The sequence below is a fragment of the Sparus aurata genome, chromosome 1 (genome assembly GCF_900880675.1).
Source record: "Sparus aurata chromosome 1, fSpaAur1.1, whole genome shotgun sequence".
Classification (NCBI taxonomy): domain Eukaryota; kingdom Metazoa; phylum Chordata; class Actinopteri; order Spariformes; family Sparidae; genus Sparus; species Sparus aurata.
Genome location: NC_044187.1, coordinates 11,472,149 through 11,490,156, shown reverse-complemented (window position 1 = coordinate 11,490,156; position 18,008 = coordinate 11,472,149). Strand labels below are relative to the sequence as shown.

At 43.3% G+C, this 18,008-nt stretch overlaps 1 protein-coding gene across 2 annotated transcripts in view; it reads right to left on the bottom strand.

Annotated features, from left to right (window-relative positions):
- Nucleotides 1–18,008, bottom strand: part of LOC115579038 (protein kinase C beta type) — a 39,218-nt gene extending 21,210 nt beyond the window's left edge. Inside the window, exons 1-3 of one of the 2 annotated variants that reach the window (XM_030412503.1) lie at nt 17,502–18,008; nt 16,946–16,977; nt 3,243–3,325 (exon numbers count right to left, since the gene is read on the bottom strand). In XM_030412503.1, coding sequence (XP_030268363.1) covers nt 3,243–3,325; nt 16,946–16,977; nt 17,502–17,665 — 279 coding nt within the window. In that variant the 5' untranslated portion in view covers nt 17,666–18,008. The remainder of the gene's footprint in view (nt 1–3,242; nt 3,326–16,945; nt 16,978–17,501) is intronic. The other variant, XM_030412497.1, reaches the window with a different exon arrangement.

The following is an 18,008-nucleotide window of genomic DNA, read 5'->3' as shown; positions in this document are numbered from 1 at the left end:
TGTGGAACCTGACTGAAGGGATTTGCTCCTAATCTGCCGTAAGTACATGAGTGAGGTCGCCACTGATGTTAGCTGATACGGCCTGGCTCACATTCAGTCGAGTTCTTCCACAGCAAACTGGGAAATCCATTTCATTATAGGCCGTGTTGTGCACACACGCATTACCGTCATACTTGCCAACCTTTTCCCAAGGACTCACATGTTTTATCGCCCTCTCCCAGTTTCCAGTTTTTTAAATCCAAGGTCACACTTCTCCTGTATTTCTTCCCATTTCTGAAGATTTCTCACACATTTTCCCCATTTAGTAATCAAAACCTGTTTCTGGCGCTGCGCAGCGTGTCGCCTGCTGTTCTGTTGCGCCTCGTCCTCCTCACTGAGTGAGAGACAGACCGAAATAGAGAGGAGAAAATATATTTAAACAAATTTGCGACACCCAGGAGAGAAGACTTTCCATTTCTTACGTAGTTTTAAAAGGAAAGACGCTGGAAAATCTTCCACGTCGATTTTTTCTGTCAATCACGTCGGTCACACCGACATCAGTCACCATCGAGAGGCTGAACAGACGCTCCAAAAATCAATGAATGAATGAAAAGTGATACATTTAATTTGTGCCACAGATTTATGCAAATTTACACTAGAGGGGAAATTATTCTTGGTTATTTTGTGAGAATTAAAAATAAAATTAAAATGATTATTTGTCAGGAAAATGCGGTCGAATTTTACTTAAGATTTTGTGATATTCATTCTTTAAAAGTCACTTGAATGCAGGAAACAGTCCTTGAATCTCAAAGTCTTCTGCGGTACGTCCCCGAGAACACTGCTGTGGTTTCAAATTCCTCCCTATTTTTGAGGTCTCGAGGTTGGCAATTATGATTATCATGCAGAGACACGAAGATCTTCCTCAAATTGTTGACATAACGTAACGTGACATAATATTACACTTGTCCACAATGCTGTGTTCTGTATCCTTATTTAGTTTGAATTTTCACGCATAAACGTCAAACGTTTGCTGCTTCCAGCCTCGTAAATGTAACAATCTGCTGCTTTTCTTCATCACGTCTGATGGTAAATGAAGAGTATTTGGGGTTTTGGAAGAAATCCGAAGACGTTCACTGAGCTCTTGGAACATTTGTGATGAGATTTTGAAGGCTAAACGATTATTTGATAAGTCAAGAAAATAACTGGCAGATCGATCAATAATAAATGCAATCATTTGTTGCAGCGCTAGAGGGGACGAGAAAATAAAGCAGGAAACCAAAAGTACTTTTGGCTATGAAGGTGAATATATGCTGTAATTTTTTTCCTCTTTGGGTGAACTGATCCTTTAAATATTGCCTCCAACATGAGATAGAGAGAGAGAGAGAGATAAAGTGGTGATTGAATATTTGGAGGAGGCTCAAAAAACAGGAAAACAACAAAACAGCTTTGATGATATAACGAAAACAAAGAAAAGACAGAGGAGTTACAGATTAATAAGCATCGGTCATAGGACTTCAGATCCATGCTGACTCAAACTGTGTGTGCGTCTGTTTGCATGCACGTGTGTGTGTGTGTGTGTGTGTGTGTGTGTGTGTGTGTGTGTGTGTGTGTGTGTGTGCGATACTGGCTCATTAACCTGAGGCAGCCAGGCAGCACATTCTCTCTTTACTGACACATCTCAGTGTGATTTAGGGCTGACAGCTCAGCAGGAGAGAGGACAAGAGGTTACATCTGTGTGTGTGGGTGTGTGTGTGTGTGTGTGTGTGTGTGGGTGTGTGTGTGTGTGTGTACCAAGCAGCAAATACAAGAACACACACACCAACAGCCTGCTCTGACCTTGCTGAACAATCACTAACCGTGTGTAATAAACGTTTAACTTGAACACGTGACTGAAGTGACTGTCTCACTGTAGATTTAATTAAGTGAATATAAATTTTGATTAATTCTGGATATTAATTAAAATGTATTCATTTAATTGAGTTGATAAAAAGTGAAGGATTAGGTAAAGCAGGCTGTGCAGACGTGTGTATGTCTGTGTATGTATACGATGCAGAGACAGAACATAATTAACTGACTGTTGATTTACTGGCCTCGACCGGACAATAAAGCTGTAAAGCTAAGTTTAAAGGTTGCTGTCCTGCATTGAACTGTTGGCACAGATCAGATGAACGTCACTATTATATGTTGGGGGATGTTTGTGGTATTTTGACAGCAGACAGCTCAGATTTCCTAGAAACGACACACGCGGTGCATAAAATCTGTCGCACAACAAACAAATACCGTGACGATGCAACAAATTTGAGGAACCACATTAGCTGTTTCAACCTGAGCTAACATCTGCAACCAGACGGATTCATGTTTCGTCTCTGTTACGATTAAGAACTGAGATAAGCCACATAAATACTGGTAATGAGATCATGCAGCTTTTCACGCTGTAGAGGACTGTAGTCGAGTAGAGTTTTGAGGATGACTTTCCTAATAGAAAGGGAGTTCAGATTTATCATATTTATTAATTCATGTATCTATTTTTGTAGAACCACAGAGGACATATTTCTAGAATTTCCCGTCTTCAAATTGTCTGATAATTATCCTGTGGTCAGCGATACGGTTAAATATCTTGGGACATTTTGTTACAAAAAATAATATATCAGATGATGATATTCATAGGCAAAGCTGCATGATGCATGCACAAACAAGCATGCTTTCACATAAGATTACAACGTGAACAGACGGAGTGAAGATCGAACTGTGCACCGCTGTTTACCGCACAGTTATGGTCAAACTACAGAAAAACAAGCGTGTGGAGACTGCAAGCAGCTCATCCTGTCATGAGAATATAACTTTAGAGACCTGGATCGAAGAGTGCAGGTGAAATGTCTGTGGCTGCAGGAGTCAATACCTTCAAAGCCTTTTTAAGAAATGTTATTTATACATTTCTTTCCTGTCTTAATGTCTCTGAAAAAGGAAATCATCTTGGTTTCATCAAACGTAAGATTTAGCACCACACACTAATAGTTCCAGCTGTGGAGACGTCAGAACAGCCGTCACTTTTTAGGACACTAACGTATTTTCATCTTTTCAACAACGACCCTTTTAATTTTTTTATGTGATGGATTTATTTATCTGACTGCATTGCAACTGATGTGATACTTCGAGGCTCATGGTCAATTGTTATGAATTCAAGCAGTTGACAGGTGAATTGTACTTGATTCGACCTGTGAGTTTACACCTTTACTGTGAGTGTACGTTTCTTCTCTACTTACATCGGAGGCGGGTCCCTTGTCGGCCCCCGGACAGGAGAAGGTGACAAATTCATGACAGCGCTTGTGGACCACAAAACAGCACACTGTGGGGAAGAGAAAAGTGAAATGTCACCTCAGGCTTCCTTACAAAGCCAAATAAGTCGACACAGTAGCAACAAAGAGATGAATCAATATGTCAATTATGTGGCATTAGTCGCTGAACAATAGCCTCTCATATGTCAGCAGTTCCCATTTGCACCTTCATGCTGTCAACATTCATATTTAGTGTTGCTGTTTCAGTCGAGATGATTTTTACATTTCACAGCTGCATGGTGGGATATCTCCTAATCACATTAATGACATTAGAGCTGCCACAGGAAGCTTCCTGCTGAGGCAGCTCCAAATGGCAGCAGGTTACACAACCTGGTGATTTGACTGCTGGAAGTTGTGCTAAAAAAAAATCATTTAGTGTAGCTCCAGACTGAAGTAATGATCTGCATACTCTCAGCCTGACATAGCTGATAAATCCAAGTCCTTAGTAAGAGTAGTGAAGCTCTTTGAAGGAACAGACACACACACGCACACACGCACACACGCACACACGCACACACACACACACACACACACACACACACAAGCGATCGTCAGGACAACATGTGGTTTCGTCTGATGAGCTCATGAAAAAGTAGTGAAACACGTTCAAACTCTGACATTAAAAATCCTCTGAAAATGGACAGACGCTGTAACGTACACGTAATTCACATGTTTATAAAAAGGCTAAAATCAGAAGCTGATGATTCAAAGCCCTGGCCTGGTGATGGAAGTTGTTTCTCAGCTGAAGTATCAGACCTCAGTAAACCTTCTCTCAATGAACTTAAGATTGTGCGGTCTCCAGATGTGTCACAAGTGTTATTTTCATATGCGTCTGTCAGATGCTTAAAATAAAGCGTGGCTAAAATAGGGTGAAAAGAAATCCCCTGGTGATTTTTTTTATCTCAGAGATAAAACTTTCATATGTGCATTTCCCATGTGATACAACCTGTATATAGAGTCATTTCAATTTTAATTCCAAAATGCTCTTAGATACCAAAATGCTGGCTGGAGTCGTGCAAGAGAGACGGACAAGCTCGTCTAATCCAGTCCAGAGAGGCTATAAATGTCAGAGGAGAGTGGAGCTGATGCGCTCAGATCTCTTCTGTCAAAACAAACAATAAAAAATCTGTAATGAAAAGTGAGAACCACTTAGAAACTATTGAATCGTGCATAGTAGATAATCTCACTCATCACAAATAAATCCATTTCGGTTGTCCAACGCAGCTCCTGTTTGCACGTGCAAACAGCCTCAGCAGAAACTGTTACAATCTTTATGTAAATGTTGGCATTTTGTATGTTCTTGTGAAATAAGGTAAAACTGAGCCCAGAGCAAGAAGATCTGTGTAATGGAAAGCATGACTTTCTCTCTAGAGGAGGTCTGGAGGAGCAATCGTACTCAGAAAATAGGAATGTATGGACTGTATTACAGCAGAAGTGGAGGCCACGTTCCCGTGAACATCTGTGCACAATAACAGACATTTGACATGTAGAATCATGATTACTTTACAGGTGTGCCCGCACTTTGTGTTTCATTATGACTCATAATCCCTTGAGTCGCTATTAGATCCAACAGAGACATGAAGATCTACTTCATATTGTTGCTTGTATGGTTTGTTTTAATTTGGTGCTTGAAAAAATTAACTATTTTGGGGTTTTGGACTGTTGGTTGGACAACATAATCAACATGAAGGCATCGTCAGCTTTAGGAACTAAGAAATCCATTGTTGGAGTCATTTCTAGGCAAACAAATCCGAACACTTACTGATTTGAGCTTCTCACATGTGAACATCCGTCTTTGTCTTGTTTAACAGCAAACTGAATCTCTTCCAGTTTTGGACTAGACTTGGACCGATATTAGATATTATCAAATATCGCGATATTTGTCATGGTAAGCGATATTTTTCACAATACAAAAAGTATCTCACAGCTGTGTGATTCTGAGAGTAACTACTCTGACTGTAGGTTACTGTTGGCTCTCTACAGTTTAGTGGGAAGGGGATCAGACAAGCTGCACTTAATATATCATACTATCACACTTAATATACATCTTATTTAAAAGTTTTTAATTATATTGTGTACCGCTATATATGAAACCTATTTTGGACAAAACCAGCTCATTAATTAAGTCTGTTTGGGCTTTAGGAAATTGTGATGGACATTTTTGAATATGTGACATTTTGACAGCAAACAAAGAATTGAGAATTAAGAAAATAACCTGCAGACGAATCAATGCTGAATATTATTGTGAGATGCAGCCTCAGAACAAGTGAAACATACAGTCGTGCTGAATTGTGGAGCGGAGCTGCTATTAGACATTCAGCCAGGAAGCTAATCTGAGATCAGATCTTCAGTCAGTATATCTTGAACTGCAAAAAGAAGTCACAAGGCGCACAGCATTCTCCGTCTGGGTCAGATGCAAATAAAGTACAAATGGCTTTTTTAATTTGGATCAGTCACTTCCTACAGACGAAGACGTGAACATGACCGACACCAGGACAGAAGAGCAGATCTAACTTCTCTTCTGTAGCCCGGCCCTGTGGTTTTAAAACCTCACATCCCTAATGATGTATATTGAATGCAAATCAAACACAGTGCTGATTTAAACCACTTCCACTGTATAATGACCTGCAGCATCAACCAGAAACTCAATTATGCCATCAGCACGGTTTAATGTTACCACCAAACGGACCTGCATGATTATGGAAATATTAACGTGGATGACGCAACCACAACCACTAGACACACACACACGCACACACGCACACACACACACACACACACACACACACACACACACACACACACACACACACACACACACACCACACACACAGAGTGACATTACGCTCTGGTTTAATCTTAATTATTCACATTCTCGTTACATTTTCATGAGGCACTGTGGCAACTGGTGACACTTTCCGCTGGTTTCTAGCGGTTAAGCAACAGAGTGCTTGTGTTTGTTTATACGTGTGTGTGTCTGTGTGTGTGTGTGCGCGTGTGTCGGTTTAACTCAAAATACCGACAGATACAAAAGACACAGCAGTCACAGATGGTGAACAGGGTGTAACGTGGTTGAACTCAGAGCGTGTGTAGCTGTGCACAATGCAAATGAACAGACACACGGTGAGGATGGTGGCCAAAAAAAAAAAAAAAAAAAGGGAAACGCAGAGACAAAAAGAAGAAGACAACGAGAGAGAGGAAAATAAAGAATGAAGAAATTAAGCCAGAGCGAAAGAGATAGTGTGTGTGTGTGTGAGTGTGTGTGTGTGTGTGTGTGTGTGTGTGTGTGTGTGTGTGTGTGTGGGCAGGAAGGGATGGGGGCACAGCTGGGTTTGAGGCAATGTGAGGGGGCGGAGAATTCATTTGTGTGTTTGCAGTGTGTCAGAAAGACAGAAACAGAACTGGAGCAACAGAAAACACGCTGAAGGATGCAGACACACTTTACAGCTTTTTGTTCATAAATCTGCTCCGTCACTCACACACACACACACACACACACACACACACACACACCTGGGCCCGCACACACGAGCACACACACACATAAGTACACACTACTGAAAGACAGGCCTAGTGACCTGCCGAGGAGGTCTTTGCTCTGTTGCCTAGCAACCAGGCTGAGCCCTACAGTCGAGTCTACACAAGCCGCCCCGTTTTGTCCGACTGACAGCGAGGACAGCAAATCAGAGCCGGTCCAAAAAACGATCCCTGCGATGAACTGCCAGGACGACAGCGGGCCGACAGTTTCACATCAACAGGAGCTTCAGGAAGTTCCCTCCATCTTGGACCATTTTCCACAAACCACAGACGGAGGCACTTGTAATCATCGCCCAGGCCTCTACAAGCCTGAACAAACTGGAATAAACCACAGAGATTAGACCCTTCTGCTGAGCAGCTCTCTGAAGAGTCTGGCTGACGCAACGCTCAGGTCACATCGTTTAGACCCTGATTACAAGCAGAACTGAGTCAGAAGAAGCTGTCTGTTGTATTTCTGCCACAGCAGCAACAAACTCTCCCGCTTTGTGAAAGGAAATATAGAAGTGTCTACAAACTGCAGGGAAAAAGGCTGTTAAACCTACAGATATTACAGATTGTTAACAGTAAAACAATTGATTCATGTCATTTAAAAAGGACCAGCGTGCAGGATTTAGTGGTTACAGATCCCCTGTCAGTTGTAACTAATATGCTATAGACGCGCTCTAGTGTTTGGTTTTTTACGCTACTGTAGAAACATGTCAGACTGTGTGGAAGAAAGGCCCAGGAAGAGCGCCAGGCTCTGAAGCCAACTGTCATAGTGGCCAAACAGTGTAATTAAAATGTCGCGCGACACACTGAGGACCTAAAATACTTTTTTTTTTCCATAAGCTTGCATTGTGAAGGAAGCAGCTGTAAAACGGTGGATCATTTCTTTTGAACGTCGCGACCCCTGTGAAATGACTGGAGGAGCTGCAAGATTTAACTATTTCATCTCTTAGCTGGGCGCTAAAGTGGAAGTCTGCTGAAGCCTCCAGTGCACACGCTATATGGACCCCACAACATGGAAGATCTGGGTATCTTTATAGCCAGGAAGTCGAGCTATTTTGGCCACCTAACAGCTTTTACAGGAATTAACTGGGCTCCGCCTCCAACGCAGCGTCCAGAGTCGACTGTAACATCATAATCACATAATCTTTTCTACCAATAGATCCTCCTAAAATCCTACACCGGATCTTTAAAAAAGGAGCAATAAAAGTCTTTTTATTTCTGGTTCTACTCTCCAGATAAAACTTCTCCGACTACCTAATTCATTACCTAAAGATCTGGATGTCATGTCGATGCTTCACTTTATTCTGTTCATAAAGGGGTTTAATTCTCCATGAAGGAGCCCAGCTAGCTGCGGGCGCTGCGGGGAACTTGCCGTTCAGCCTGTCAAACACTGCACACGCTTCGGCTTTTATATCGTGTGTTTGACCAGGTGTTTCCTCAAGATAGACGTGTTGTTTTGGTCAGATTTGTATTTGACATTACAAACATTTGAGCATTGATATCTGATAGTATGCCGGCTGAACAAAATTGAGTCCAACAACGACTTGATAAAAAAACATCTGGTCCCCCATCAGTCATCAATTCTTATCCAGCTACCTTGGTCCCTAAAAGCAGCTTCAGCACATACACGACTGTCTGATTGCTGAGTATGAATCGGATGATCGCACAGTTGGCCGCAGACATTCAGAATTTGTGTTTCCAGTCAAAGAGACCTCATAAATGCATTGTTTATATTTGTATTACTGAAGGGAAGACAAAAAGGTCCGCGGAGACACATCAGAGATGATCCTTAAGCATCAAAGCGTATGAGTGGGTGGACTGGTGTATGTGTGTGATTGACAACTCAGCAGTCAGGGGAGTCCGACTACTCACACGGAAATACAATGTAAACAAACTTGAGCTGGTAACTGTAGCCTGTGAGCGATTCATAGACACTGTTTCTGATGTTTCCTGAATCCTACAAAGGCAGGACAAGCCACACATTCCACATATATACCAACTCACGCAGTTATTTTAGTCTTTGACAGTCAGGACGAAGCATAAATCGGCAAGTAAATGTATTATTTGACGGCCCCGGGGCCTCTGCTAGGACATGCAGTGTGTTGCTGGCCAGTGCCTCCACTTTCTATTAAAACTCGCCCCGCCCATCCAGGCTGGTGGCTCCCTCGTCCCCTGGCACCATGTCGTCTTTCTTTTGACACATCTGTTGTCTTGGCTAAAGGTTGTGCGTTCCTGTACCAAAACAACCTCGGAGGTCGACCAGCAGCTTGCACCATTTTGATTAAGTGCAATCTACGCTGAAAAGACCAATAAAAGGCAGATTTTTAATGAGATTTTGGATGGAGAGACATTTGTAGGACTAAATCGTCTACAGAGGGAGATGGGGGTGGGTAACATTTGTAAATCAAAGCCGTCTCCCTCAGGCGACACCGATGTCGTCATCGGTCGTACATATCAAACTTATCTTGACAATAATCTTTATGAGAACAAAAGGCATCAACTGGATCTTAAGACTTCAGATTAGACTCCTCACATATCACATCACAAATTAGATTATTTCATCCGTCGTCTGCCAACCCCAGCTGATCCAGACTGGAACAGGCCTGGTGCACCTCGGCTCCGGGTTGTGTCGTCACCTCGGTCAGCTGAGTTCATAGCGACAGTAATCACTTAGTAAATCACTGGTATCAATTAGTCAGCGTAAGAAAAACATCCGCCTGATTATATTGGCACCATTTGTCAATTTGATAATAAATCAATTGGCGACCGACAGGAATGACAAGTTTGATTAATGATCACTCAGGGGAAAATATCCAACACATAGCTGGTTCAAGCTTTCTGTGTCTGGGCTTTTCTGACAGTAGGTAAGACAGATCATAAAAATCAGGTAAGACACCTTCAAAAACATTCATTCAACGTCCATTTTCCATAATTTGCTCTGATTTTTTAATTCAAATCTTACAATGTGCTGCATAGTTTTCAAGACGCATTAACATCCAGTCATGATTCTGCCATTTTCAGAGACCTGCAGACTTTAAGATTCAATGTGAAGGGGCTCAATAGCGAGCAGGCACTTCGCGGTGGACAGGCATCCTGTAAAATGTGTGTTCGTTTCCCAGCCAGTGTCACCAATGTATCTTATAATCAATATGTTAATCAAGCCTCTAAACCACCACTCAGCCTATGATCAGGCTTAAAAGTCAGTCACAGCCTTGAACGGATCAATAACGACCACTCTTCAAGATGAGCAAGCAGTGTTTTTTAGGATTATTTGTTGGTATTCCGATTGTAGTGTTCCCTTTTCGTCATTGAGGTTGTAACAGATGTAATCTGAGCACAGAGGGAACTTAAACTCTTACAGACACAGAGATATTTGCACATTTCATCATTTTTTACTTCTGCTTTGAACACTGCTGAGAAGCAGATCATGTCGGTTCAGAGACGAGGCCAACGGGGCGTGAAGTGGAAAAAGATCAGAGAAAATCAAAGGCCTCCTCAGGAAGACTAGAACATGCTTCTCACTCGTCAACTTCTGGTGGAGTTTAAAGATTAAATATAAATCGGAAATGACAAACCTGCCATCGCCCACTAAGAAGATTCTGTGTGAGAAAAGCTTTTTGTTCCGTTGAAGTTAAACGTGCCGGAAGCTGCTTTTAAAAAAAAATCTCCTTTGAATTCATAATAATATTATTATTATATTATCATTATATTATTATATTAAAATATGCATTGTGTTAAATCACTTTGGCCAAAACTGAAATATTTCAGTAAACTACTGGATGGATTACCCTGATACTTCCACCTGACTTTACTTTAAGCACCCTCATCAGGTCAAAATATCATTTTAAGACTCAGCTGGACTTCATGTTTATAGCTAATTAAGATAGGAGGAGATACGATGTTCTTTTATTGATCCCCCTTGGGAGAAATTCACAGGTAACACAGCAGTACAGAGGGAAATAAGCAACAAGTCTCATAAAATATAGACAACAATAAAGAGATATTGGAAAGAATAAAACTATTTGAAAATATGATAAAAACCGATTAGAACAAAGATAAACACACTCTATACGGTAGCTGTCTGTTTTTCGTCACTCTTGTTTTGTTCCATCGTCCACACAGCTTCGTATCCCACTGGGAGCGATTAAGGAGCTATTGTTGCCTCGCTCAGATTGTGGGTTTATTATTCTGCTGTGGTTGAGTAAACTCTGTAGTTAAATCATTTCGGTATTTGTCCGTTTTAAATGTAAATACTTCCAACTTTGTTGTGCTGTAGATCCAGAGTCCGCGCAGGATGTTTCATTCTGAACAAATTGACTGGATACAAGATGTCGCTCCGCTGTCTGGCTCGATCTGCTCTGTGCAGATTGAGAAGGCTGCAGTCCGCTGCCGTCAAAAATAGACTCCGAGTGGAGAAACGGCCGCCATCAGCTCCGAAGACTGCATTAAGGCCGTAACGCAATTGAGACGGCTGCAGGTCAAATCTGGTGGTTGGCAACCAATCATGCCGTGTGCTCGTCTCTTGCAAAGCGTTTCACATATTTGTATTTGTTTTAGGCGTGCATAAAAGTTACAATATTTCGCTCCTGTAGTGACGAGTCTCTGTGTTATTTTTTTTTTGTTACAAGCGTCTAAATAAATTAATCTAAGATATACATATTTGTGTTTTACATGTTCTGGTCTTTTTAAAGTAAAGTATGGGACAAGTTTGTGATTTCTGCACCAATGCAAAGACAACACTTTGAAGCAACCGACATTTATCATGAAAGACATTTACCATGAAAGACATTTACCACTAAATCCCATTTAGCTGCTTTGGTCACTGAAGCGCACATTGTAGCTCACCGGCGCAGCCTAAGACACATCGAACTGTGTGCTGTGAAAAAGGCTTTTATAGAAACCAATAGTTAGTTCCTTGATTAAACGCTTCTGCTCAGTATCTCTTTCATTTCAAGCTGAGTTATTCAATTTTTGCTGCATTTAAAAGGAAGTTTGTTATCAAAAAAATCAGAAAAAAACCTGCTTGTGAAAACTTTCCTTCCACTCATCTGATCTGATGACAGAAAAAGTAAATTTGACCCACGATCAGACATCTGGACTTCTCTCAAGCAGGAAATGACACGAGGGTGACTTCCTCTTTTTGCTGTCAGCGTGCACACACACACACACACTCACACACACACACACACACACACACACACACACACACACAAAAACAGGTGCTCACACACACACACACACACACACACACACACACACACACACACACACACACACACACACACACACACACAAACAGGTGCTCACAAACATACAAATGAACACCAGAAAAAGAAAAGCTGAAGGCAGGAGGGAAAGAAGCAAAATCTCTACCTGCAGAACAGGTATTCAAAACACACCCACAATGCACAGAGGACACCTTTGTCACACAAACACACATACAACATATTCTGCCCCACACGCCAGAACAAGTCCGCCCCAGATGTCTTACATTCCTCCTGACCAAGAGGAGAAGACTGTTGGTGACTCCCATGTTAGTTCGAGCTCCTCCCATTCTCACTGAACTGCACCTTCTTTTCCCTCTCGTGCTCTTTAAGACGCCACCGCTCTCCTAATCCTCCCTCTTTGTTGTTTATAAAACTCCCACTTTTCTCTCACGACAGGCAAAGAAAAAGGAAAAAGAAAATCCACAACCGCCATATGAAGTCGTATAAATGTCAAACTAGCAGTACGCACTAACATTTTCCCAGTGATGAAGTTGAAAATACAGTCATCACATCCTGTGTAAACGTCACCTGAGAAGCATAAATTCAGACTGAAATCTGTGCGGTTTTAATAATATCTTGTGATCTGAAGATCACTGAATCGACGCCTCCTGCTGCAACACGTTCAGACAAAAACCCTACCACAGAAACTGAGTATATTGTTGACTCTGGAAACGGCAGTTTTCACGTCAGTAAAAGCTCCAAAACAGCTACTGAAAGAGATCTGATCTGTAGAAGTGAGATTGTCTCGCAGACTTTCCAAGAACGAACAACTTTAAGCAAACTCATCTGAGTTGCCTTTAGAAAGAAGAACCGCCACTACCAGCCTAACCCTTTACCAAAGCATTTCAATCTGTGTATCATTGATTATTCTCTCCTTTAATCAATTAGTAGTTCAGTCTATTGAAAAGGTCCCAGGGTGCAAAGAGACTGAGCAAATGTCCTAAACCCAAAGATACTGAATAATGAAGGGGCAGAAAGAAATCCTATTTTTAACATTTTAAGTATTAACTATTAAAGGATTGTCAAAACAGACTATCAACTCAATCAATTAATCATTTCAGCTCTAATGAAGCAGCTCATATCTACACTTTAATGTTGTTTAAACTAATTTTATCATCATGAGGTGTTTTCCTCTGTTTCCTCCAACCACAATGTTTCATATTTAAACAGCAATGTCTGTTTAGACAACCAACTCCTCCATGTTTACCCCAGTTTAACCTTTAACCCTCCTACTTGACAACTTGAGATAAATCGTACCAAGTTTAAAACAAATCTTTTCCTGTAATGAGGCCATTTTGAGATGAATGGGACCACCGGCTGCACACCAGCAAATCAGTGCTCGCTGCATATCTACGGTGAGTTTTTACTTGATCAATCTTTTAGTTAAAATTACATCATTTCTATTTATAACTTCAATGTGAACACTGAACATCACAAAAAAAAAAACCTTCGGACCGGCTCACAAAGTCCGTATAGTTTCAATTTTATTTCTGTCAACAGTTCTGTCAAGTCAGATGAAGTTGATGCCCTTACTTCCCCTTTCTCAAAAAAAAAAAAAAACCCCTGTACTTGTCAACGAAGTGTTAAAATAGACCAGCGAATATATCAAATGAACGTAACCGACGCGCTGCTGTCTGACTGTGAGTCGACACTGATTTGTTCATCCGGGTGAGGTTTAAATGGCGAATGGGATTTGAACGAATAAAACTCACTTTTAAACCATGTTTAGACGTTTTTCTAAATGCACCGGGCTGAGTTAATCAAATATTAAAATCCATTTGGAAGAAAAGTAGATTTTTGAGTCTCATTCCAAACTCAAATACTGACGCTTCGGGATGCTTGCCGACCCGTTCTTCAATCCCAAAGCGTCACTATTTGAGTTAAAAATCAACTTTTTTGTACAAATAGCACCTTTAAGGCTGCAACTAACTATTTTTCTTATCGATTATTCTTTTTTTTTTCTAATTTAGATGATGACTGGTTTTGTCTATAAAGCATTTCTAAAAAAAACAATGAACTTGTCACAATATACTCGTAACCAATTTATCAAACGTCTCGAGTCTTAAAACCAATGACAGCAACAAAAATCCCCAAATATTCTACTTATTATGATGTCAAATCCAGACATTTAACAACACACTTTTTGAATTTTGCTTAGGAAAAAGGGCTTAAACGATTCCTCTTAAATCAAAATAGTTGCCATTTGGTTTTCTGATGATCTGATGATGAACCTGTGTGGACGTCTACACGCAGCACTACAAGCCAGCAACGCGCGGCCCAGAGGAGTAAAACTGAACGCTTGTTTCGATGAGGCCTGTATGCATATATCCCTCATCCCTGGTTCTGTTCTTGCAAAACAGTCGCACACACACACTGTGGTCTATACTTTCACTCTTTTACGATCAGTGGAACACAACAAACAAACGAGCCCTTTGTTGTTGTTGTCAGGAGGTCGCCATCGGGTTCACTAGTGCACATATATGGAACGTGTGATTTGGTTGTGCGCGTGAGAGCGAGCACACAACTGGTCATGTCTGTCCAGTCGTATGACCAAGGCTTTAAAGGACAAGTTCACCTAAATATTTAAATGCAGTCATCATCTCCTCGCCCTCCTGCTGAAAGTTTCAGCAACACGCCGCTGCATCATTTTCCTTAACGACTGAAGTAGTTGGGGACTCTTTCTGAAGGCCGTGGCGCACTGACATCAAAGAACAAGCTGTGTCGAAGGCTGAGCGTTTGCGGCGCCTCGCGTCTCGCGTCTCTTGGGTCCCGGCCAAAACGCTGCACTTGAAGACACCACAAAGACTAGAGCCTCATACGTTCTGCACCCGTGTGAAAGGAAATACCTCTCAGCCGATACACAAACCGTTGTTGTGATCGAGCAGCATTGTTGGACGGCTCTCTCACTAAAATGGCCGCTACTAATCGAGAGTATGTCTGATAAAAATGCAAATGGCACAGGCGAAGAGGCAAAGGAGAGCAATGAGGAGAAAAACAGCACCAAACGGGTGAAATCATGGATACTACAGCGGCGGGCTCGGGCTGATCCACTTACCTGAACAGCCACTGAGAGCGATTTCTCTCGCCGCCGCCTCAACATGCTGAATCGCCCAAAAAGCCTCCGAAAAAGGGTAAAGTTCAATCCAAGACTCTGAAAGCCTCGAGATCCTTAATTGATTAGCCAGGATGTTATTTACACTCTTGATGAACGCCCGGGCTCATTCACCCACCCAACAACAGCAACTTCCAGCTTTAATATGGGTGTAAATAACGTATTTTCAAGTCGATTTTGGATCTCGAAGCTTTGCAGAGACTTGGATCACACCCGTCAATCTGAATGGAGTCATTTATTTATTTATTTTTTTTTCCAGTTAACCAGTCCTCATCTGCTTCAGAGGTTTAGGAGATCAGGCTGTTTTTTTGCTGTTTTCTGGGTGAACTCTACTTTAGCGGCTGTCGCTCCGTCACATTCATCTAAATTAAGACTAATTCAGCGAAATCATTTTCCAGTTTAGCTCCTTGACAGCTGAGATGTGGTTATAAACATCGCAGAGGTGTGGAAATTCCTTCTGCTCTGACCTGCAGATCACCAAATCAATGCTTACAGGGTGGTTTGATTGAATGATTGATTAACCACTTCCTGTATCTCCCTTGAGAACAATGATCACTGTCTCTTAAACTAAACCTTTAGACGAGTGTGTCGTCGAGATGTTAACAGTTAACGGCTGGAAAATCACCACGCAACCTGATCTGTCAGCAGCTCCACCTGTGTGCCGCTCTGAGTGGCTTTCTGAAGCGTGTGTGTTGCATGTGTGTGTTTATCAGCTCACTGTGGTCCAGGAGGCTGTGTGCATTCACTCAAGCATATAAAGTGTTAATTTTCTCTCTACCCCCAGTGCATTTCCTGTATCACCACCAGAGCTGTTGACAAGCCCGTGGCCTCAGGCGACGAAGGGGGGAGAGTTCAGCTTTTCACTGTTAATAAACTTCTCACACAACTCCGACAAATAAATTAAGTCTTGAGCAAGAGCGCCGTGTCGCAACTCTGGTAATTTTGTCTTCCCTAACCTCAGATGTGTGGTCATGTGACGGGACCGGAGGAGCTGAGGTGGGTGTCTGAGATGGATCAGTGAGGAGGAGGAAGTGAGACTGCGAGCAGAGGGACAGTATCTGCTGCAGCACTGTAGCATGCATGCGATTGAGGGGTGTCACTATGTCGCTGCAGGCGCCTGTTTATGAAACCGTTCTGTGCAGAGGTCCGTGTCTAGACACCCACCCGCCACCTTGACCAGCCGCCCACCAGCAGACACACATCGCCACCCACCCACCCACACACACTCACACACACACTCACACACTCACACACACACACACACACACACACACACACACACACACACACCGTTTTACAATTACCAATCAGGTGTCAGGCTCCCATGTGAGGGTGAGGGGAGAACAAGAATGCAAAATAAAGCTTGAGAATATCCAACTTCCTGGTGTGTTCTGCTTGGCCAAAACCAGACATCTCAGCTTTCACCACTCCGCCGACTCTTCTACTCTTACATCTCACACTGTCTCTGCTGCCTGAGTGTTCTCACTCTCATTTATCCCTGTTGGCAAGCACCTGCTCTGAGTTTGACACCTGCCTGCCAACAACAACACGCCGTCAACGAAAAGAGCCAACAGGTCACTCCGACAGTGTGCAGAGCAGCGGCCCTGAATACAACAAGCGCACGCAAACACGCGCGCACAGCAACACTCCTTCAGACAGTGAACATCCGTCCACACACCCACAGACATATGCAGCAGAGGGATTTGTGAATGAGCCGCTGCTCTTACCTTGGCACTGGAATCCCTGCTTCCCAAAGCCCCTGTGGACAGAAGACAGAGATGTGAAATTTGGGGAATTTGCAAGAGATCCACAGACAATGACGCATGCACACACACACACAGATATCCAATCACACATGGACACCTACACACACACACACACACACACATACACACACACACAGCTGCAGCGGCAACAGTGGGGCCCTGTGTGTTTTCGTGTCTCCAGCTACATTCCTCCACCAGACCTCCAGTTTCAGAGATGGGTGTCGGGTCGATGCGGTAAACGCCGAGCAGCAGCGCTCTGCTCTGCGGCTGCCGACGACGCATCCCCCCCGACAGGCCCGGCGGAGCTGTCGCATTGTGGAAAACAGGGGGAATGGCGCATCGCAGTGTTTATGACAGTGACAATGAATGAAACACTGCGGTGTCTGAGCGCTGTCAGAGTGGAAGGAGGCCGATTACAGCCGCCGCTGCAGCAGCAGCAGCAGCAGCAAGTGATTCACCTGTGTCCTTTCCCCTCACACATACACACACACACACACACACACGCGCGCGCGCTCACCAGATGAAGTCCGTGCAGTGGCTGCAGAAGGTCGGCTGCTTGAAGAAGCGCGCGATGAACTTGTGGTTCTTCACCTCGTGCACATTCTTCTGGCGGAGGGCTCCCTGACGGGCGAAGCCGCGCGCGCTCTCCGGTACCTCTCCGTCGCTGTTGGGGTCAGCCATCTTAACGAGGAAGCGAGTCCGACAGGAACGAGGGGTGAGGAGAGCGAACAGAGAGAGGGAGCGACGATGGAGGCAGCGGGGGAGAACGAGCGCATGAGCCTCCTCCTCCTCCTCCTCCTCTCCGCCCCGCTGACCGCCTCGGTGTCGCTCGTGCTGCCGGTGTTTTGTCGCTGTGCGTCCGGCTCGCGCTGAAGCTGCTGCTTCTTCCGGCGGGTCCCCGGGCCGCGCGCCTGCTTCCCCGTTCACACCGAAGTGTTGCTGCTTACTACTCTCTCTCTCTCTCTCTCTCTCTCTCTCTCTCTCTCTCTCTATCGGTCTCTCTCCCTCCGTCTCTCTCTCCCTG